The 23,375-nt window shown below is 43.6% G+C and overlaps 3 protein-coding genes and 1 long non-coding RNA gene across 4 annotated transcripts; all 4 read right to left on the bottom strand.

Moving 5' to 3' along the window:
• Positions 1 to 1,092: 1,092 nt before the first annotated feature.
• LOC136549218 (uncharacterized) lies at positions 1,093 to 4,029 on the bottom strand. The gene is made up of 5 exons (XM_066540473.1): positions 4,013 to 4,029; positions 3,862 to 3,893; positions 3,602 to 3,750; positions 1,425 to 1,660; positions 1,093 to 1,354 (listed from the first exon to the last, which is right to left on the bottom strand). Exons 1-5 carry the CDS (start codon positions 4,027 to 4,029, stop codon positions 1,300 to 1,302), a joined length of 489 nt encoding a protein of 162 aa, XP_066396570.1. The 3' UTR covers positions 1,093 to 1,299.
• Positions 4,030 to 5,394: 1,365 nt separating this feature from the next.
• LOC136552892 (uncharacterized) lies at positions 5,395 to 8,315 on the bottom strand. Its single transcript, XR_010782888.1, has 3 exons — positions 8,199 to 8,315; positions 7,029 to 7,065; positions 5,395 to 5,861 (listed from the first exon to the last, which is right to left on the bottom strand). It is a non-coding gene; the product is annotated as an uncharacterized lncRNA (long non-coding RNA).
• A 594-nt stretch (positions 8,316 to 8,909) lies between these two features.
• On the bottom strand, positions 8,910 to 12,729 carry LOC136552890 (probable GTP-binding protein OBGC1, chloroplastic). The gene is made up of 7 exons (XM_066544466.1): positions 11,353 to 12,729; positions 10,704 to 10,977; positions 10,273 to 10,564; positions 9,982 to 10,141; positions 9,797 to 9,905; positions 9,526 to 9,659; positions 8,910 to 9,329 (listed from the first exon to the last, which is right to left on the bottom strand). Exons 1-6 carry the CDS (start codon positions 12,687 to 12,689, stop codon positions 9,564 to 9,566), a joined length of 2,268 nt encoding a protein of 755 aa, XP_066400563.1. The 5' UTR covers positions 12,690 to 12,729; the 3' UTR covers positions 8,910 to 9,329; positions 9,526 to 9,563.
• Positions 12,730 to 13,649: 920 nt separating this feature from the next.
• On the bottom strand, positions 13,650 to 21,402 carry LOC136552889 (pentatricopeptide repeat-containing protein At2g41080-like). The gene is made up of 5 exons (XM_066544465.1): positions 19,300 to 21,402; positions 18,387 to 18,438; positions 14,926 to 14,979; positions 14,436 to 14,510; positions 13,650 to 14,281 (listed from the first exon to the last, which is right to left on the bottom strand). The coding sequence occupies exon 1, from the start codon at positions 21,321 to 21,323 to the stop codon at positions 19,377 to 19,379; it is 1,947 nt and encodes a 648-aa protein (XP_066400562.1). The 5' UTR covers positions 21,324 to 21,402; the 3' UTR covers positions 13,650 to 14,281; positions 14,436 to 14,510; positions 14,926 to 14,979; positions 18,387 to 18,438; positions 19,300 to 19,376.
• Positions 21,403 to 23,375: the final 1,973 nt, after the last annotated feature.

The following is a 23,375-nucleotide window of genomic DNA, read 5'->3' as shown; positions in this document are numbered from 1 at the left end:
CTGAAATGTGTTGGCATAAATCACAATTAACATATTACAATTTTTTTCTACAGGAAGACAAGGACAAAAATGTGGTACGTGTTGGGACATATTGCGTATCCTCAAAACTAAAATTGCGGTGCTCAATACCTGCAATTTGCATCATCGTTGATTGCAATTAATTAACTATATGTTTTATATGTTATGTTTTTCGTGAACAGAAAATTCTCTGTTAATAATTTCTAAATAACAAAAACTACTCTTTTCGGTCAGTGTCATGAGCCGATGAAGTGGAACATTTTCTTCTTTAGACAGATAGATTAGGTTCGAGTATAAACCATAACAATACGATGACACAACTTTAATTTATAGATATAGAAAAATGGTTAACAAAATATCTAGCTGATCCTTCATCACACTAGGGTTGCATCCCAATGTAATAATTACCCTCAAGTCGCAAGTCGCAAAGGGACAGACTATGAGCTCAATGAGATGTTTCAGACAAAATGGTTAACATAGATTCTTAATAGGTATGTCAGGAAAGTTAGGTCCATCAACTATGCATCCATACAGGTCTTAGGCCCATACTCACACTCTATGGAAAACCTTTTGGCATTGAATTATATATGAACTACTAAGTTGGTATTTCTCTTTTGAATTGCAGGTTGGTATTTCAAGGGATTTGGAAATGAACATTGAAAGTTATCACAAATTTGCTTGAAACAACATAAATGCCAATTACAGTCATGAGGTAACTAAAATTTTCACATATTGCAAATGCTCAAAACTACAATTGCGGTGCTCGGTAGTTGCAATTTATATTATTGTTGATTGCAATTAATTGACAATTAATTGCAATTAAGGTGTTTCTGACAGCCAGTCAGGAAATTAAACTAGCTATCCAATAGTCCCATAAAGGGGATTCCCAATACAAAAGTTCCATAGAGTGGGGGAAAGTTTGGTGCAATATGCAATAACATCTAGCATCTACAGTTGAGAACACATGCCGTTTACAAGCCTACAGATTCAATAATTGAAATATACTGAAACTAAATGAAAAATAAATGAAAAGGATCATCCAAATAAATTATCTATACTGCATGTTTTAGTCCTCACCTGATTTAGCATCCACTTGAAGCCAATAGCTGCAGTGCACTCATTCTTGGAAGCACTACTGTTCCAATCCAAATTGTACACTTTATCCAAGGTATTTATTATAGAGGAAATGTTACTTCTCCTTTCTTTTCTAGAGAAAATTTCACCATTGGAGCTAACATTCATGTGGCTGTTAAGAAGGGTTTCAAACCAGCCACTTCCAGATCACTGTGATGATATAATTGCAAAGAATTGGACAGCATTGCACTTGCACTCCTCCCTAGAAATTAAAATTATATTAGGCATTAAACAAACCAGATTGCTCAATCTTGCTTCAGGGCAAATCTCACCTGCTGTAAGTTATCGGTTGAGGATAATACACAAATTGAACCTCAGAAGGAGGAACTGTGGACTTATTACATGGTTGCTCCGCAACCTCAATCTTGACGATTCTTGACCAGCCATCACTCCCTAGTTGCTTCATACACATTGAGCAAATAGATATCCCGCATAACATAGTCATAGCAAAGACAACCATTCTCAACGGGAGTGGTGATTTTTTCAGGGACTTCAAGTCAAATGCATTCTGCAAACAGATTCCGAGTAGTACAAAACCAATCAGAAGGTGCACAATGCATACGTATATACATTGGAGCCCTTTTTTGAGGTAAGATCTGTCATTTTGTAACCTTGTGCTACAAAGTAACAAACCTTACAGCAAAATAACACAAACAAGAATATTTCTATGTTGTTTCTATGTTGGAACGAGGTGAGTTGAGAAGCATCCATTTGGCTACATCTATATAATAAATAAACAAATAAAACTTCAAGATCTATCTGGTCCTTCTTCCCAAACCCAGTTGTGTCCCCCAGGGGAGTTAAAATGGGCACGTACTATTCAAATCAGCTATGAGCCTTTACCAACATGGAAGATACGGCAAGGGATGAAAAGTTGTCTCCGAACTGCCTTATATGGCTCGTTCGGCTGCTCAAGAAACCAGTCGGGAAAACACTGTTCATGGCTGAAACACTGTTTACTCTCTCACAAATTCATCCAGATTCCTTCAAAATCCTCCCAGCGAACAGGGCCTAAATGAATCTATCCCAACGAGGAGTATGACAGCTTTCATTCTCATTCTCATCAAGGAAGACAAAAAAAACTGGTGGCCGAAAATGCTGGAAGTACTAATAAAGAGATAAACAAATGCAAGCCGAGATGCATATTACAGCCGGAAGATGCAGTCATCATCAATACGACACATCTGAGGTGACACGAGCATAATAAACCGACTAAATCAAGTGGATTCCTATTCTGCAACTCATACTGCACCCAGAAATGGAACAGGGGAACAACAGATTCCTCCTTACTTCACCCGCGATAAAAAAGGGTTGAACCAAAAACAACGGGATTGTATGTAACCAAAAACAGAACTTAATAACAATCTTCAGTTTTTAAACAGAGAACGGAAATGGCTCCGAACTTGGAACTAGCAGACACATAAAAGGGGGAAACAGAAACAGGAAACGATTAAAATCAAGAGCTTGTCTATCTAACACCCGGTAACACCTGAATTTTCCCCCCATAGATACTATTCATATTCCTCCTCTCTTCTCTTCCTCCTTGACACAAATCATAAACCACAAATCACAATTGTAGAAACAATTTTTTTTCTATGGAAGGACAAAGAAAAAAAAATTTGGTGTGGGTTGATAAAAATCACAATAAACAAAGGAAAGGTTGTGTTATCATAAATCACAAGAAACATTTTTTTATATGAAAGGACAAGGACAAAAATATGCTTTGTGCTGGCACAAATCACAATAAACAAAGGAAAAGTTTGGGGGACTAGGGTTGGGGTTATTAAAAGTCCTACAATGAAAAGAACTACAATTGCATATACTGAGAACTACAATTGTAGTACCCAGTAGCCGCAATTTACATTGTTGGTGATTGCAATTATGTAACTAAATTTTTAGTTTGTTTGGTTTTCATCAACAACAGGTATTAATAGTGACAAAGCACTTTAATATGCAGTAGTATATTGTGGATGCATCTTATTTCTACAGTACTGCACCAAAATAACTGGAAAGTAGCCTGAGCATATTTTCCAAGATGTGACGTTTTGTGAACTCTGATTGAACAAGGAAATCATGTAACACAGAACAACTCAGATTGAATCAGCAACGCTTAAAAAGATTGGTTTAACGACATCCCTAATATGTTCCAAGTCTTCCTGAGGCAGGCAGGCACCAAGTGCTGCAATAAGCCACTCAACATAGTTGCGGCATGCCGGCATTACAGCCACCCAAGCATAACTGTAGCAGCGGTGCTTAAAAAACTAAAATTTAACATCCTACTACCAGGTTAAGTCTTCCTAGGGCGAGGCAAGCACCAAGTGCCGCAACAAGTTCATGGAGCGTTTACCGCCACCCGACACAACTACCAGGGTTCAGACCCAACCATCCATCAAAAAGTTAAACCACGAAAGATTCCCCTGCTCAGCAGAAGAACATCAGAGTTACTCACTTTCTCATGTAGACAGGATAGCTCCTGGATGGGGACGATGCCCGCTGAAGTGTGCCCGTCGTGGCTGGAGGACGTCTCCAATATCTCATCGAACTTTATGAACTGGCCAACCTGAGCAGCAGCGAGATGTGCATAGCAGATGCGAGCAACTGTAGGCAGGCAAAACAAGGAAATCAGTTCCAGCAGATCTGATACACAAAAGCTCCTAGAGGTGATAAGAGTTTGAAATAGAGGGAAAAAAGGTGCCCAGGTAAACTTACCAACTGATATGGCTGTTGTGCTCCTTTGGTACCTGAAATAAAGTCCTAGGAAATCGCTTGTGAGCAGGAAAGTTTCATAACAAGACAAAGGTTAGCAAAAGTTTTTTCAAGCCTCTGCTTGCTATACTTACACATATGAGAGCGAATGTACCAGCTTCTGTAGGTCATCAGGTTTGTCATCATGCAGGAACTGATGACATAGGCTTCAAATAATACATACATCTCTCAAGCATTGTTGGTACAATACATTATTGAAACTTGAGTTGCCACTTGAAGAAGAGTCCTACAGTATGAAATTTTAAAACAACAAATTAAAAAATATCATAAATCATTACTAACAAACAATTGGAAGAAAAAGCAAGCTCACACTACTGTTAGAGATAAAAAATATCAGCTCCGCAGGGCGGGGAGATTAGGGTTAGGGTTACTGAAAGTGCTACAATGAAAAGACTGGCATGACAACTCCATGCTCCATACGGAAATAACATAAGCGATGGCATCACTGCCCTCTACTAAACTAATCATAATTGTCGACTCAGCACTTCTCATTACAATACCCAGTAACAATAATACAAACATATCCATGCATACGAGTGCACATACATCATTGACAGGCACAATCAATAATACCAAATGTATGGACTAGATATACAGTGCCTTCCATTAAGTTGAACAGTGTAGAAGTAATAAATAAGCTCATAAAGAAGATGTAAAAAAATAAAAGAGAAAATTATTATGCAGATATTTCATATTTGACATTAGGCATGTGAACTAGCATATGATATATTGATATAAGCTTATACTGGTAGTTCTTACATATTAAGTCCATACTATGATTAAGTCCATACACAAGGCATTTGCTAACTGTCAAAAAGATGGCAGGTGCAGAAACAAAAGAAAATGGTCACATTTCTCACCCAACAGTAAGCCTAAAATAAAAAAAAATGTTCACGCCCAGATTAAAGAACCTACAATTCTACTACAGGGAAAGGCATGCCACATAAACTCAAAAAGGCTATTGCACAACAATGCCAAGAGGAAAAAACATGTTGAGTCAAAGCTATCAATTCAGTATTACCAAATTAAGCCTGCATGTTATGTGCACCAACATACAAAAGGACAAAAATTAGAAACAAATGCAGTACACTTACATCACAGTTATAATCAGTTCCAGAGCAAGAGATGGAGCGATAGAGATCAGAATCAACACTTGGAAACTGCAAGCACTGAACATCTTCAACATCCCGGCCTTCTAAATCATAAGAGCTCAATATCTCAACAAAACTAGGACGCCTCTTCCTAGCCGTCTATCAGAAATATCAAAATTCTATCATGACTACGAATAGAGAAAGCCAATGGAAAAAAACACTAGTAATACAAGCATCACCACAGACATAGTGAACTATTAATTTCAAGTACTAAATAAAAGATAAATACCACATATGCCTTTTAACTATTGAAAAATAGAATAAACATTTCACAAGCAAAGTAATGATTCAAAGGAAATATAAACTGCTAGAACTAATATGAACAAATACTCTAAACTAATCTGAAAAGATATTCTGTAAAACAGCCCTAAAATAACAACAACAAATATAGATGAATATAGTAATCTGGAACTGCAGTAATCTATGCAAGGAACTGCAACAGCCCCAATATATACAATAGCAAATTCAATATGCGAAAAATTCAAGCCGCGAGTGGACGAAATTTACTCCCTTGCATTCACTCTAGCCGCACCCTTCATCTGCAAATTGCAATCGATGCATTTGAAGTTTCTCAGAATCGTCTGAAGCTAGCAGAGTGGAGGTCCTATCTCTGAACACATACGGTTTGTCCAGACAGCGGTGCTGCTCGTGCTCAGGGCAGGGAGAGATGAATGCAGCCACACGGCCGCAGCTTGGCTAGGAGGTGGGGTGCGGCAGCAGTACCTTAGATGTTTAAGTGAGAGACTCTATACATACTGAGGGAGAAGGACATTTGGAGCCAATATATCAAACCTGACATTAAAAAACTGAAATCAAAGGAGGAAAAATGATAAAGAATATAACAAATGAACAAAAAATCGGAGCACGAGAAACAGAGAACAAAAGAAATATGCAGACAACAAAAACCAAAGTTTTCTATGGATTGCAAACACCAAAACTTTACTGAGGGCACTGCATGAACCAAACAAATCAAATTCATAAAACAAAAAAAAACACAAATTTTCTAAGGAATGCAAAATACCAGAAAGATTATGAGACCATTGCATCAAACAAACAAACCATACTCAAGACCATTGGAATTAAAGAGGTACTGATGGTATTGACTCAATCAAAAATACACCAAAGCATACATAGTCCACTCAAAAATAGTAGCCAAACATGTGACTAATAAACTTTTTGGACTTACTACTACTTACATGAATAATACCTAGAAATTACACCTGATTAACAACTATAAGTGTAGTTAAACTCTAGTGTAACTACCAAATTAATCCATAGTAACATGATAGTAAATTAATTAAGCGCATTTATCAGGTGGGACCATTCTTCTTACTATATACAGATTTTTCTACTACATTTAACAACAAGAAAGCAAGATCAGAAACACCAAACAGATAGTCTAAAAATGCAAAACTGGAAATAAAAAAAACTGAACGATAGATGAACAAGTACAACAAAATATAAGCTCTAGACCACATTTCGTCCTTGTCAACCAATTGGAGACAAGCAGTCGGACACAAGAAAAGGACTAATGCTTCTAACAAGTACTAGATGTATAAAATATATGTTACAGAAACAAAAAATAATAATAGAAAGACTAATATCAGAATGAAGCAGAACATGTGCAAACTGCTTGAACCAAACAAATAAAAGAAAAAAAAAGTTATATTCAATTCAGAAACCAAAAACTTACTAAGGGCAGTGCACGAACCAAACAACCAAATCAAAGTAAATACACTGAAATCAAATTATGAATCAGACATGAGCCTAATAAACTTTTTCACTTAGTATTGTTGACGTAGCAATTACAAGAACAATACCTAGCAATTACAACAGATTAAGCACAGTAAGTATAGAAGAATTCTAGTGTAAATGAAAAAAATCAAATTCATAGTACATATAATAGTAAATTTGCCAACAAAGAAAGATCATATTCAACAAACACATAATGTAGTGTACCTGGAAGCACCGGAAGTGAAAGTCCACATGGAGAGACCTGCAGCAAAGAATGGACAGACAATGTTTCAGAATAATAAGACCAGCTGTTGCCATTGCTATTAATAAGAATTTCAGATGATGTGAAGTTGTCTTTGGACAAAAAAGCACATAATAGAATAACAAATTATTACAGGTCAATGACCATGCCAAAAACAAAGATCAAATTACAATGAACAGGAAGGAAACCAATGATCCCATCTTATGAACAAACAATTACAATATCAGGTAATCTTAGAACAAGCATAGAAACAGAGAAATCTAAAGATGAATAACACATACAAGATAAAATTGCTCACAGGAAAAAACAAAAGCCTAACAAACAGCACCAAAATTTATTAATCTTGTCCTTTATGTGTGCCAAATTATTTTATAATAAATTCCATTACTATCATTATTTGTTTTCCTGTCGAATATTAGGCTGCCACAAACAACACTTTTATCCCAACCACAACGAGGCAAACTGTTGGCCTGTGACACAGGTCAAAAAAAAAATAACTCAATGTATATTTTCCCCTCCAGAGCCTCGGCACAGATGAATAAGCTTCTACTGTCATAAACATTAGCAAGCCCCCTGCTCCTTTTCATTCGAATTAACTATTAATTTCAAGTAAAGAAAATCTTCCCATTGGTCACCAATTTGCCCAATCGGACAAACACATGGATGGAAAAATCAATTTCACGATCCAAGTGCTAACCAGGAATTCACTTCTATTGCAGCTCTTAAATTCATCTACTCTGACAAACTGACAGCACCGACCAGAGGACAACCTAGATCTAACTCCTTCTTGAACAGGTCAAGGTCATTAGTAATTACCTGCGAAATCGGGCTGGCACAAACTACCTCTTCCTTTGTTTCTACCAGCCGTGCTAGTTCTAGAGACTGCTCGACAGCAGCTCCGACGAGCTATTTGCGCTGACCAAACAGCAGGGACATGAGTCTCAGGAGTGCAGGGAAAACAAAGGATAGAAGAGTAGGCTATGGAGGAGTCCGACTACTACGGAGACACCATCTGCAGTAGGAGACGCCTAAACCTAAGCCTAAGCATCAGCATACACAACACAGGAGCAAAAATCATATCAACAGAAACCGGATCTGCAACATCTAATCGAAAACTGAATCCAAAAACTCACCGGCGAGAGAAATCGACAACGGAGAAGACTCGAGCTCAGACTCTGCTTCCGGGTCCACATTAGACTCCACCTCCGCCTCCGGCTACACCTCGGCCTCAGCCTTGGCCTCAACGTCCGCCTCCGCCTCCACAAACCAGATGAACACAAAATGAACCAAAACGTCCGTCTCCACCGGCGAGAAAGCCAATCTCCGCCGGAGCAAAACAAACCTAGGGTTTCGTCGAGCAGAGGAGCACAAGCTCCCCAGCGAGAGGAGGAGGCGTTGAGGAGCCCGCACGGAGGATGGGGGGGGAGAGAGGAGGCCACCGAGCCCCTCCCATGCCGGCAAGGCGCCCGCAAGGGCGTCGTCGCCTGGCAGCCGCCGCCGCCTCGCGCCCACCACCGCCTCGGGAGGGAAGGGGAGAGAGAGGGATGAAGGTGAGGGAGAAACGGAGGTGAGAGGTAGGTGAGGGAGGACGAGGAGGGTGGCCGCAGCCGCCACGCCGGTCGTCGCCGCCCTATCCACGTCGAGATGGAGAGGGAGAGAGAAACCGATAGAGAGGGAGAGAGGGGAGATGCACAAAGACGGGAAGGAGCGGAGCGGCGAGGTCGCCTCTCCTACCAGGAGAGCGTCGGAGGGGAGGGGTGGAGCGGCGAGGTCGGGAGAGCGTCGACAATAGGGAAATGGGAGAAATCGTGCAGGCGCGACTCTCAAAAATTAAACAGCGACGCCGATGGCCAGACCCCATATGACAGAGACACAGAACAACCAGCATAGATCCGGCATTCCATTCTTCGTCCTACGGACAGAAAATCCATGTGCCAACGAAGCAAGAAACACACATGTGTTGTATAGCATTCCTGTAAAAAATATATATTTCATCCTTAACTTTCTTTCTGTTTGCGTGTAAATCTACTCTCAAGGTCTCGTGTTCTTGTAATTCGCCACGTCGAGCGTGCTCATCTTCCTCTACTAACTTCCGACGACCATCGGATCCTGCCACGGTTGTCTCGTCCTCGCGGGAGCACGTATCACAGCAACAGCATCTTTAGCGCTACAGAGCGCGTACTGATCTGAATCCTCAAAACCATGCCAGATGCGTGCAGACTGCACCAAGATCTGCATCCTGCGCGTCAAGTACTGGCATCTTCCTGCGAAACATCAAGCGAGTGCAAAATGAGGCGATGTGTTCAAAATCCCAGATAAACAAACAAAGACGATCAAAAAGTGCATCCATATGGGCTGTGAGCAGTGTCAGCTCTTCGATGCTTCCGTTAAGTTTCTCCTTTTATGCGAATCGATCAATGCTTCAGTAAGGCTAGTGCCAAGCTTTTCACTAAGACTTACCTCTACAGCTACGAAGAAGCTCAAGAACTATTACTGCTCTAGCCGAATTCAGGCCACCGGACAGCATCATCTTGTGTGTTCATCGTCTTTGACGGACGGGCCCTATCCGTTTCGTTGTTCCAAACCATTTCCATCTACAGAGAAAGCAATTCTTGTTGAAAGTGATAATCCATGTGCGTGCCCACCAGTGTGTGACAAAATGCGACAGCTAGCCTTTTGTGGTTCTTCTAGTTCAGCGATTGATCGTGCTCTGATTAGTGCGCATACATACCTCACCAATTATCACCGTATCGCCCTCCTTAACTCCCTGCTTGCTAAGAGCTCTGTTGACACCACATGCCTCTAGGGCATGCTGAAATCTTTTCAAGGAATCCGAGTACCTTCATCAGGAGACGACGTTACAAGATGTGTAGTGTAGTGGCACCAACAATTAGCGCTGCGAAAAAAACTACTTACTGCCACTCAGTCATCTGAACGAAACGCTCGATTCCAGCTCCAACAACATTCCATGTATTTGTACCCTTGTCATGGAAAACCTCAAACTCATTCATGGGTGCACGTCTTTCCTTTCTAATCGCATCAGACACGTGGTTCAGATTTTCTGGCCCACTCCATCCTGCAGCAATATATAGTTTCAAGATGAAAATCGCAAAAAGAAATGAAGCACAGTGTAAAACCAGCTTCAGCCTTGAGTAAGTTATTGTGGCTGGCCACAGCTATAGCTAAACTGAGAGGATAAGTAAGCACCTTCAGTTTCCTTCATCCTCAGCCGCTCTTTCTGCAGAAGCTTGTAAGCAGCATGAATGACATCTTGTGTGCCTTGCCTGCTTATTGCACTAATGCAGAAAGGTTCGATGCCTTCAGACTGTAGCTTTTCCCTAAATGTACTCCATCTTTCAGATGCCTCTGGAAGGTCCATCTTGTTGAACACCACCACATAGGGTTTGTCAACCAAAGATGGACTAAATAACTCCAGCTCCAAGCGAACTGCCTCAAACTCATATTCTGGTTGTTGTGAAGAACCATCGACGACATGCACCTAATGCTCCAACAAGCCATAAAACAATTATCAGCACAGCCATGCCAAGATACATAATCTCGTGACTTATGTTGTCATAACCGTATGGAACTTGACGCAAATATTAAGATTAGAGTAAAGAAGGGAAAAGGGAACATACCAAGATAGAACATCGCTCACTATGCCTTAGGAACTCATGACCCAAACCATAACCACGATGAGCGCCTTCCAGTAAGCCAGGAAGGTCAGCAACTACCATTGTAGCATCAAAATCTAATGAGACCACACCAAGGTTTGGTAGCAATGTGGTAAAAGGATAATTGGCTATAGCTGGCTTGGCAGCACTAATAACACTCAAGAGAGTGCTCTTCCCAGCATTAGGAGCACCTACAATCCCTACATCAGCGACCAACTTTAGCTCCAACTCTAACCACCTGCCAAACACCAGCATCCCCAAAAAGTTGTATGTTAGCGAAACGTAGAGATGGATTATTGTGGATAACTGTTGTAGTCATTCATGTATTTCAGTTCAATGGCATTCAGCTCTTTGTGAGAAGCTGTATGCAACACAAATGACTCATCAATATTATCAGTCGGAAATTTATAAGCACAAGAAATTCCTCCAACAGCTAACAATGTGAATCACAAAACAATCCAGGCAGCTGGGAAATTCCACAAACTAAGCCATGCCAAATGGAGTGCATTAGGAATAAAAACAAGTTGCACATTAACTGATCTTTCCAATCACTCATGATGAGATTATCTAGAAAAATACTCATGATGTCAAGTTCATAGTAGAGAGAACATACATTTCTGGGCCTTTCTCCCCCTTCTCTGCGATCCTGGGCACCTTATTCGTCCCGGACTTGAACGCCGCATTGCCACGGCCGCCCCGGCCACCGGGGAGGAGCAGCGCGCGCTGCCCGGGCTTCATCAGCTCCAGAAGCTCCACGCCTCCATCCGAGGTCCGCACCACCGTCCCCGGCGGCACCTTCACCACGACGTCCTCGCCCTTGGCCCCGGCCTGCTGCTGGCCCATGCCGTGCGCGCCGCGGCCGGCGCGGAAGTGCACGGACTTGCGGAACGGCAGCAGCGAGTTCATCTCCCCGTCCACCTGCACGTACACGTCGCCGCCGCGGCCGCCGTCGCCGCCCGACGGGCCCCCGTACGGCACGTACTTCTCGCGGCGGAACGCCACCACGCCGTTCCCGCCGTCCCCGGCCTTGGCGAATATCTTGGCCGTGTCGAAGCACCGCATCACCGCCGGCACGCCCTTCTCCTTCGCCTCCCCATCCCCTCCCTCCGCGTTCTCATCCTCGTAGCCGTCGTCCTCAAAGTCCTCGTCCTCGTCCTCGTCGTAGTCTGGGTGGAACACTACAACCTCGTCACCGTCGTCGTCGTCGTCATCCTCTTCCCCGTCGCCGTACTCTACCTCTCCGAGCTCCGCGCGTGGAACGGCACCAGCTTCTTCATGATGACTTTGGTCGAACGGGAACATCTCGAACTCCTTCTCCTCGTCGTCGCTGTCGACGCCGTAGTCCGGGTCGAACACCACGACGTCGTCATCGTCGTCGAGCACTTCGGGAACAAGAGCCCGAGCTCTCCTGCCCCTTTTGACCTCGAACACGTCGAGGCTGCTGACGACGAGCTCCTCCCCCTCGCCGCCGTCGCCAAGGCGTTCGACCATTTGCCGCGTAAATCCGCGACCGCCAGTGCTCTTCCTGCCGGCCGCGCGGGCCTCGAACTGGCCAATGGTGAGCTCCACCCCATCCGTCGAGTCCCGCAGAGGAATCCGCGCAACAGAATTGGGCCCCAACCCCGCCTCGAACTCCTCCTCGCCGTCCAGCCGCTGGACACTCCCGCGCGTGAGAGCGGGCGCCCCCGGGTTGGCCAGGGCGGTGGGGAAGCGGTCGAGCGTGACCTCGGCCGACTCAGGCGCGTCGCGGAGCGGGAGCCGCGTGAACGTGGTGGCCGCGACGCCGCCGCCGCTGACGGAGGAGGAGGAGGGGGGAGGGCGGGGTGGGGGCGAGGACTTGAGCGGCCTGGCGGCGCTCCGCTTGCCTCGGCCGCTCCTGGTGTTGCGGCGCGCCTCCGCTGAGAAGAGGCGGAATGGGAACGCCGACGCGGCGACGGCGGGCGGCGCCATCGCTGGCTGTTGACTGCCGGCCTCTCACGGATTTTTCAGCTCGTCGAGAGCGGATAAGGAGCGTTGGTGTTCGAATCCTCGCTTGCTGTTAGTGTTACAGTCCAGCGAGATCTGGACCGTTGGTGTTCGAATCCTGCGGCGGCGGGGGAGGTTGCTTCAGTGTTAAGGCCTCATCAGAGTGACTTCAGACTCCTGAATACCTGAATCCAGGTTGATGAGCTTACAGGTCCAAACTCCAAACTTTTGTGAAAAAATATTCAAACAAAGTCTGCTTATGCTTCTATATGTTCAGATTTGTTGGACTGCCCAATCTGTTCAATCGGAAATTTGTGTAAAATTCCTGATCTGAACGGCTGCCCCTCCAAAATATCAATAACTATATACGTACTGACTACTGAGGGTGTGTTTGGATACGTTCTATCCACCTCAATTTGCGTGGATACTAATGTATCCAAACAAGCCTTGAAATGGCAGGTGGAACCAGTACAGGTAAGCTTTTTGCATGGCACTTATCTTTAAGCTCAACTTCTGACTGAAATCTGATACACTGGGTAGCTGGGTATCTTACTGCGCGTTTAGTTCTTTGCATAGTGCACGATTCTCCGCTGTAGCATTTCGTTTGTATTTATGAATTATTGTCCAAACATTAACTAATTAGGCTCAAAATATTCGTCTCGTAAAGTTAAAGCAAACTGTGCAATTAGTTTTTGATTTCGTCTATATTTAGTACTCCATGCATGTACCGCAAGTTTGATGTGACGGGAAATCTTCTTTTTACATAGTGCACTTTTGGAGAGCTAAACAAGGGCTTAGCCGGAAAAAAAATCTCACAGAACCTATGCTACCTGTACAATTTGATTCCCTTGCAACAATTTGAGTATATGTACACGTAGGGATCTGTTGGTTGAAGTTTCTGGTTTTTTTGTGAAATTCCTCGTCTAGATGTTTGACGCTGGAAAGCTTAGGTTTATATAGGAGCAGTACCGAAATATACTGAAATTGCCTGTGAATAACAGATCCAGACATCTAGTACAGGTTGTTCCCATGTGAAAATCCACAGGCCAAACTAAAAAGGTCTCAACGCAGGACAGATTCATCACACATCTTAAAAGGGATTCACACATTAAAAGGGGAGCAGCCGAGTAGTCCATGTCAAATTCTGATTGTTAGAGCCCAGTAATCTAATTCTGATTGTAATAATCTGCAAGCTAAAACAATCACACTAGCTATTTTCAGATCAAATTCAGCATTTTCTGATTGTTCGTATTTCAAAGTCTTGACAAAACATCCAACGTTAATTTCTAATCCCTCCGTTCCAAATTATAAAGTGACTTATAATTTGGAACGAAGAGAGTACTTTACATAAATTCTAGAGTCGGCAGCCTTGAGAAATGCAACTAGGCTGCACATTGTTGTATCTGCACCCCAGCATAAACAAGATTGCAGCCATCCTTTTTCAGACCCACCATGGCACACAATCTACACCATGCTCCACTCCCAAATCACAGTCTACTTTTTGAACCTTTGTAAGAAAACAATTGGCTCGACATCGTGCTTCCTTTGAATTTGTTCTTTATGGTCAAACTTCAACCCTAGATTTGAAGCCACAGGAATGGAAAAAAAGAATTAATATCAAGAGGAACAAAATTCAATTAGTGGAGCAAATTCTGGTCGGAACATCAACTGTTTTCATGGAGAGGTAGTGGTTATCAACAATTAATTAGCTCAAATATAAACTACACAAACCTGCTGACTCATCAGAATCTCAATGGCAACATTTGGATCTCCATCAGCTGCAGCAAGAGCAACTTCAGCCTGAGTCTGCAGCAATGTGATCAATTCATCAGTGAGGTAGTTGACAGCCATAGCATATACGTACAACATAAGCATAACCAGAAATGTGGATGAAAAATTGAAACGATTGTGGGCTCTTAAAAAACATGTGACTATTAAGGTGTGATCTTTGCCTTCTAACATTAGTATAACCTAGCATGCGTATCCCCTAATGCACTTACCTGAAACCTCTGAAAAATTCATCAAATCAGGCAAACACAGATAACCAACAGTTGAAATAGGAAATTTTTGTTTTTGTTGAAGCACTTCGTTGCGAATCTTAATATAGGTGGCTTAGGTAGAGGCCAGGACATGATCAAACAGTATACCATCATGATAGGATAAATGGAAAATGTACTTAATGCACTAAAGAAATTGACATTCAGGACATGACTTGAAATACCTTTACAAAGCCCATCCCAACCAGCTTCTTAAGTTCTTCATCAAATGTATCAACCTGCAGTAAGGATGTAACCAAGAACTATTACTAAACCAATATAAACAACAACAACAACAAAGCCTTTAAGTCCCAAACAAGTTGGGGTAGGCTAGAGTTGAAACCCAACAGAAGCAATCAAGGTTCAGGCACGTGAATAGCTGTCTTCCAAGCACTCCTATCTAAGGCTAAGTCTTTGGGTATATTCCATCCTTTCAAGTCTCCTTTTATTGCCTCTACCCAAGTCAACTTCGGTCTTCCTCTGCCTCTCTTCACGTTACTATCCTGACTTAGGATTCCACTACGCACCGGTGCATCTGGAGGTCTCCGTTGCACATGTCCAAACCATCTCAACCGGTGTTGGACAAGCTTTTCTTCAATTGGCGCTACCCCTAATCTCTCACGTATATCATCGTTCCGAACTCGATCCCTTCTTGTATGACCGCAAATCCAACGCAACATACGTATTTCCGCGACACTTAGCTGTTGAATATGTCGTCTTTTCGTAGGCCAACATTCTGCACCATACAACATAGCAGGTCTAATCGCCGTCCTATAAAACTTACCTTTTAGCTTCTGTGGTACCCTTTTGTCACATAGTACACCAGACGCTTGCCGCCACTTCATCCACCCTGCTTTGATTCTATGGCTAACATCTTCATCAATATCCCCGTCCCTCTGTAGCATTGATCCTAAATATCGAAAGGTATCCTTCCTAGGCACTACTTGACCTTCCAAACTAACATCTTCCTCCTCCCGAGTAGTAGTGCCGAAGTCACATCTCATATACTCAGTTTTAGTTCTACTAAGTCTAAAACCTTTGGACTCCAAAGTCTCCCGCCATAACTCCAGTTTCTGATTCACTCCTGTCCGGCTTTCATCAACTAGCACTACATCGTCCGCGAAAAGCATACACCAAGGGATGTCCCCTTGTATGTCCCTTGTGACCTCATCCATCACTAAAGCAAACAAATAAGGGCTCAAAGCTGACCCTTGATGTAGTCATATCCTAATCGGGAAGTCATCCGTGTCTCCATCACTTGTTCGAACTCTAGTCACAACATTGCTGTACATGTCCTTAATGAGCCCGACGTACTTCGTTGGGACTTTATGTTTGTCCAACGCCCACCACATAACATTCCTTGGTATTTTATCATAAGCCTTCTCCAAGTCAATAAAAACCATGTGTAGTCCTTCTTCTTCTCCCTATACCGCTCCATAACTTGTCTTATTAAGAAAATGGCTTCCATGGTTGACCTTCCGGGCATGAAACCAAATTGGTTCGTAGAGACCCGCGTTATTGCTCTCAAGCGATGCTCGATAACTCTCTCCCATAGCTTCATAGTATGGCTCATCAACTTAATTCCTCGGTAATTTGTACAACTTTGAATGTCCCCTTTATTCTTGTAGATCGGTACCAATATACTTCTCCTCCACTCATCAGGCATCTTGTTCGATCGAAAAATATGGTTGAACAGCTTGGTTAACCATACTACAGCTATGTCCCCGAGGCATCTCCACACCTCGATTGGGATACCATCCGGTCCCATCGCCTTACCTCCTTTCATCCTTTTCAATGCCTCTCTGACCTCAGATTCTTGGATTCTCCGCACAAAGTGCCTATTGGTGTCATCAAAAGAGTCATCCAACTGAAAGGTTGTGTCCATATTCTCACCATTGAACAATTTGTCAAAATACTCTTGCCATCGATGTCGGATCTCATCCTCCTTTACCAAGAGATGCTCCCTTTCATCCTTAATGCACTTAACTTGGTTGAAGTCCCGTGTCTTTCTCTCACGAACCCTAGCCATCCTATAAATGTCCTTCTCTCCTTCCTTCGTACTCAAATGTTGGTAAAGATCCTCGTACGCTCTACTCTTTGCCACACTTACAGCTCGCTTTGCAGTTTTCTTTGCCACCTTATACTTCTCTATGTTGTCCACACTCCTGTCATGTTACAAGCGTCTATAGCATTCTTTCTTCTCCTTAATAGCCCTTTGGACTTCCTCGTTCCACCACCAAGTATCTTTAGCCTCACGTCCCCTTCCTTTGGTTACTCCACACACCTCTGAGGCTATCTTCCGAATGTTGGTTGCCATCTTGTCCCACATATTGTTTATGTCGTCTTCTTCCTTCCAAGAACCCTCTTTGATAACCCTTTCCCTAAATACCTCTGACGTCTCCCCTTTCAGTTTCCACCACTTTGTTCTTTCAATCTTAGCTTGTTTATCCCTACGGGCATGCATCTGAAAACGAAAATCTGCCACCAAAAGCTTATGTTGAGAAACAACACACTCCCCTGGTATCACCTTGCAATCCAAGCATGCTCGTTTGTCCTTTCTTCTTGCGAGGACAAAGTCAATCTGACTACAGTGTTGTCCGCTACTGAAGGTCACTAGATGAGATTCTCTCTTTCTAAAGAAAGTGTTGGCTATCATCAGGTCAAAAGCTACCGCGAAGTCTAGAGCTTCCTCCCCCTCCTGATTCCTACTACCATACCCAAAACCTCCATGAACTGCCTCGAAACATGCGCTTGTAGTACCTACATGCCCATTAAGATCTCCTCCTATAAAAAGCTTCTCACTACTAGGTATAGCTCTAACCAGGCCATCTAAGTCTTCCCAGAACTGTCTCTTAGCACTCTCGTCGAGGCCTACCTGGGGGGCATACGCACTAATTACGTTCAAAACCATATCACCAACGACAAGCTTGACTAAGATAATCCTATCTCCTTGCCTTCTCACTCTCACCACACCATTCTTGAGGCTCTTATCAATCAAAACTCCTACTCCATTTCTATTCGCAACTGTCCCTGTATACCAAAGCTTGAAACCTGTATTGTCCACCTCATTCGCCTTCTGACCCTTCCATTTAGTCTCTTGAACGCATAATATATTTACACGCCTCCTAGTCGCGGTATCAACTAATTCTCTTAACTTACCTGTAAGTGACCCTACATTCCAACTACCTAAACGGATCCTAGTTGGTTCGACTAGCTTCCTTACCCTTCGCACCCGTCGACTCTGATGCGAAGACCCTTGCTCATTTTTCACTACACCCGGGCGCCGATGTAGCGCGCCACTAAGGAAGCGACGACCCGATCCTTGGTTACTTGACACCATGCCCAGATCACGACACGGCGCGTCACGGGGGTGACGACCCGGCCCTTGCCCATTTAACACCATACCCGGGTTCCGATATGGCGCGTCGCTAAGAGGGTTACGCCCCAACGATTTTCTTTCGGGTTTCATCTCCATTTAAGTGGCTAAGTTTTTACATTGGCTCGCCACGCCTAACACAACCCTACTCCTTTACCAGGGCTTGGGACCTGCTATGCTGGGACACCAAAGACGCCCCACCATAGGTGGAGTTTACTAAACCAATATAAACAACCAATAAAAATCAAAATAAGGTACAGAACACGAAACCTGCTCAGCTGTCACCGTTGCATCAGCTCTGACCGTGTTCACAGCTGTATGCCTGTTGATATGAGCTTCATATTAGAGTACTGATTCACGGATGTGTTGATAACAACAAAATGAAACACTTTTGAGAAAGATTTTTTATATTAGGCATATAGGAAGAAAGAAAAAGCATTAAAAGGATCTTTGTTTGCTTGTCTTACAATTAGCTCATAGCATGTGGTTGTCCACTAAATCTAAAATTCAAGATTAGAGATTTCAGACGCAGGTTGCATCATTCTCAGCACCCGCAAGAATTCAGGTTACCAGCAGTAACCATACAACAAAAGTTCACTATTGTAGTGTTGTCAACAACATTATCCATTTACAAAGCTAGATAATGGAAACCTGTGTTATTTATTTTTCATTTCTGTTATTGCTTCAGTATGCATGCTTCCACAATTGGTAAAAAGTCTGTTGGGTCTCGGAAACAAAACCAAATGAACAGCAAGGCTTGAGCGTGATCCAACATACCACTTCCTTCTCTTTGTATCATATACTATTATCTATATGTGTCAATTTTGTATAACTTCACTGGAGCAAGAATTTTCACATGACATGCAAATATAATTGATTTGCTAAGTAACCATAATTCAACCATGTGTGCATCTGAAACACGCTCAAATTGGCTCAAGCACATTGACCTAAACTTGCTCACTAAAAGGCAAGCCTAACGTCTTGCCATTGTCACGGTGGCATTGATGCCCAAAACAACTTGGGGGCCGTTCCCATTTAAGCACATCAGCTTTTAGTTGAATCGGGCACCACAAATTTGTACCAACTCAACCAGCTGAAATAGTATTCTATACTCCCTTGGTACTAAAAAGAATGCCATTCTCATTTTTCTCAAGTTTAACCAAATATATACAAAGAAGTGTACCTGTGCATAATTTAGAGCTAGTAGAAGTCTTGTTCCCTCAACCGAGACAAAAAGTATTTCCATGGCACTCCACTCCTTCACCAATAATCTCCACAAGAGCATTTTCCATCTTTGAAATGGTGAAAACGGCTTACATCTCGGACCACAATCTCCCGTCCAGTCACTTTAGACATCAACTTAATAGCTACATGGCAATCATCACATACACGTAGATTCTTCATAACCCGAATAGGAACTCCTTCAGGTAAGCTCAGGAAAGCAAATGCTATAGCCAACTTCTCACTGTGGTGCGCCAAACTAACTTCTTTCTCCTCATCCTCCATGTCATGGAAAACCATGCTCATGTCCGGTGCATATCCATATTGTCTGATCTTGGTCATCATTTCTTCCAAGCATTCATCAATCTCCCTTTGCCTTGAATGGGATTTATCTCCTGTGCAGAATTGGTGAATCTGACCCTTCAGCTCCACCCAGCTAACTCCAGGCTCTTTCCTCACGTTCTGTTCCCTCATGGTTTTCCTTACCTTACTGACATCCTCCCATCTGCTGCTGGTAGCTCGAATATTTGATAGAAGAACATAAGATGCAGAATCATGAGGGTCCAATTCAATAACACGTTCTGCTATCCTCTCGGCCATGTCGAAATTTTTCTGGATCTTACATGCAGACAGTAGTGTCTTCCATATGACCCCATCAGGTTGCACAGGCATTGACAGGATAAGGTCCTCCGCCTCATTTAGACAACCTGAACGTCCAAGAAGATCCACAATACAAGTGTAGTGTTTAACACTTGGCTTTAGTCCACAAGTATTAGTCATAAGCTCAAAACAACTCATGCCTTCATCTTTAAGACCACTATGGCTGCATGCATATAGCAAGGTCAAGAAAGTAACCTCATTGGGTTCTGCCCCTCCAGCTATCATCTGTTTGAACAGACCAACTGCCTTTTGTCCATGCCCATGGAATCCATAAGCTGAGATCATCGCACTGCAAAGGACAAGATCTGTACCACTATACCCAAGGCAAACCCTTTCTGAATCACATAAGCACCCGCATCGAGAATACATATGCACAAGAGAAGTCATGACTGGCACAACCTTGTCAACTCCAGCTTTGATAGCCTGTGCATGAACCTGCTGACCTTGTGCAAGAGCTGCCAAGTCTGAGCAAGAACTAACGGCGCTGACGAATGTGACTGCATTTGCTTCCACACCAGCACCTCTCATCATGCAGAAATACTCGAGTGCCCCTTCCGAGTCTCCATTCTGTGTTCTTCCAGCGATTATGGTATTGCAAGACACAATGTTAAGCAGAGGCAAAGCTCGGAGAGCAGCCTCCCCATCTCGAAGAAAACCACACCGCATATACATGTGTGCCAAGGAGCTCCCAACGCACATGTCTCTGTCTAGTCCCGACCGCACCACGTACGAGTGGACCTGTCGCCCAGACACAACGTCCCTAAGCCCGGCACAGCACCGGAACAAGCTCGCGAGGCCAAACTCATCAGGCTGCATCCCCTCCCTCTGCATGGCAAGGAAGAACCGCAGGCTCTCCTCGTTGAGTCCCGAGTTGGTGAGCCCAGCGACCATGGCATTCCACGTCGCCACGTTCCTCGCGGGCATTTCGTCGAACAGCTTCCGCGCGGTCTCCAGATCACCGTTCTTAACGTATCCCCCGATGAGGATGTTCCAGGACATGACGTTCGGCTTAGGGATTCTGTCGAACACGCCGCGCGCGGCGAGGAAGTCGCCCAGGTCGGCGTAGGCGAGGAGGAGGTGGTTCGCCGTGAACCGGTCGGCGGCGGCGCCGGAAGTGGCGGCGAAGGCGTGGAGCTGGCGGAGGAGCGGGAGAGCACGGCACGCCCGGAAGATGTGGGAGAAGAGGCCAGGCTCCGACCACAGGCACTGGCGGAAGCGGCGGTGGAGAGCCTCCTTGACGCGGCCAGTGGAGCAGAGGCGGATGATCTCCTCTCTTCTTGCGTCGGGCGGTCCGGTGGCGAGTTTCTTCAGCGCTGAACTTGCCATAGCCGGCGCTACTACCGCGCTAGGACGCAGAGGTGCTCGGAAAGAGGCAAGGCGTGGCAGAACAGAGGGGTGAAAACAAGGTGGCGTTTGGTTCGTGGGAAATGGGGTTGGGATAGGGAAATCAGGGGTGGACCTGTGTGATATTATAAAATTTGATAATTATTTATAAGTTATTAAAAAAATTGAGTTCTTACATGTGCCACTGTTGTGAACTCTTTTGTTCTTCACGTCACTTCTGTTAGATTTGGCTCTAACGGTGTTAAACCGTGGTTGTGAAAAGTTCAAAATACTCTCAGGTTTGAATATTCAATTAATTTTTTTGGGTATCTTAATGTCCTCAAATGAAAAAACTCAAAACTAGAAAGTTATAGATCTCGACAATGGCCCCGTTCGGTTGGCAGAATTTTGACTGAAACTGACTGAAAACACTGTTCTAACTGAATTGTTGTAAGAGAAAAACACTGTTTCGACTGAAAAAAGAAGCCGAACAAACCAAATATGGGATAAGCCGAACGGGCCGATATCTATAATTTTTGTATAAAAATTATCTTCATTTAATTCTGTACAAAAAATGATTTGATATTATTAATGTCTTAGAAAAATCATATTTTTGTACGGAATCAAATGGAGATAATTTTTATAAAAATATTGTAGATCTCGACGAGATCTATAACTTTTCAGTTTTGAGTTTTTTCATTTGAGATCATTAAGATGCTAAAAAAATTAATTACATATTTAGATCTGAGGATATTTTTGATTTTTTACATCCGTAGTTTGGCACCGTTAGAGTCAAATCTGACAGAACTGGCGTAAAGGGCAAAAGAGTTTAGAGCAGTGACACCTATAAAACTCAATTTTTTTAATGACTTATGAGTAATTACCAATTTTTATAATACCACAAGTAAAACCTCTAGAATCTATCCCAGTTATTTCATCCCGACCAGAATGGTGGGTGATCATCGGGAAACAACGAGGCCAGCTCTGCGTCTTCGGAGAACGAGGTTGGCGCTCGTAAGCTCGTCAAGCACAGCAGCAGGGCCCGAGAAGACGAGCTAGCCTTCTTGCCAACACAGCAGCAAAGTAGCGCTCATCTTGGGGCGGCAAAGTACGACGCGCTGGAGAAGAAGGGGAGTTGGAGGAGCAAGGCCAGGGAGCGGCGCGCGGCGCTCGCCGGAGAAGAAGGGGAGTTGGAGGAGCAGAGACCAGCGAGCGGCGCGGCGCTCGCCGGAGAAGAAGGGGAGTTGGAGGAGCAGGGGTCAGGGAGCGGCGCGGCGCTCGATTGGATCGAGGATGGCGCCAGTGTTTTGTTGTGCTGTCGATTTGGGCGGAGAAGAAGAAAAGATCCGCGTCTACTCCGTACACACCAGCAGCGGAGCGGTGGTTTTGTTTTTTATTTTACTCTCCTAGGCCTAGGCCGGAAACTCCGATCTCTCTGGATCACGAACTTTTTCGCTGGGTGACAATCTATGGAATATTATTTTAATTATTATCTTAATTCTCCATGGGGGTTTCCTCCCTGAATTTTGCTCCCCTTTGCTTCGAAAGAAGCCCTATATGTATGGGTCCCACTAAAAAACATATCCCAAACCCAAATCTATACATCTATTCTCTTATCTTATCTTTATCTTTATTTATCTATATATATACACCTAAAAAGTCTCTGAAGTAATCATCTATCCGGTGATACCAAATATATCTGGTTTCAATACGAAGACCGGATCTACATGTCTGCGTCGGATACGAAACTCGAAAGTCATCATCTACCCGAAGATACCAAATATATCTGGTTTTGATACGAAGACCGGATCTACGTGTCTGCTTCCGATATGAAGTCCTCAAAACCTACGTGTCCATGTCTAATTAGTGAGGTTCAATAAAAAAAATCGGTCAATGATAGAAATACGAGTATCCCTCTCCCTAACCCACTTTATCATATATATCCATCTACGTATCCCTATCCCAAACGCAATAACTATCCAAACGCCACCGAACGAATTAACGACAACGAGAAAGGCCAGCACAGCACCCCCTACCCCTGGGTCATGTGCGGTG

Source organism: Miscanthus floridulus, chromosome 4, assembly GCF_019320115.1.
Source record: "Miscanthus floridulus cultivar M001 chromosome 4, ASM1932011v1, whole genome shotgun sequence".
NCBI classification, from domain to species: Eukaryota; Viridiplantae; Streptophyta; class Magnoliopsida; order Poales; family Poaceae; genus Miscanthus; species Miscanthus floridulus.
This window is presented reverse-complemented; position numbering and strand designations above follow the sequence as displayed.

Coding starts and splice junctions, on each gene's coding strand:
- LOC136552889 (XM_066544465.1), bottom strand. CDS start 21,323: ATGGCAAGTTCAGCGCTGAAGAAACTCGCCACCGGACCGCCCGACGCA.
- LOC136549218 (XM_066540473.1), bottom strand. Junction 1,661..3,601: donor TATCCTGTCTACATGAGAAA/GTGAGTAACTCT, acceptor ATCTGTTTGCAG/AATGCATTTGACTTGAAGTC. Junction 1,355..1,424: donor CAACCGATAACTTACAGCAG/GTGAGATTTGCC, acceptor TTTAATTTCTAG/GGAGGAGTGCAAGTGCAATG.
- LOC136552890 (XM_066544466.1), bottom strand. CDS start 12,689: ATGGCGCCGCCCGCCGTCGCCGCGTCGGCGTTCCCATTCCGCCTCTTC. Junction 10,978..11,352: donor GGGGAGAAAGGCCCAGAAAT/GTATGTTCTCTC, acceptor GGTGTTTGGCAG/GTGGTTAGAGTTGGAGCTAA. Junction 10,142..10,272: donor GAGGATGAAGGAAACTGAAG/GTGCTTACTTAT, acceptor ATATTGCTGCAG/GATGGAGTGGGCCAGAAAAT.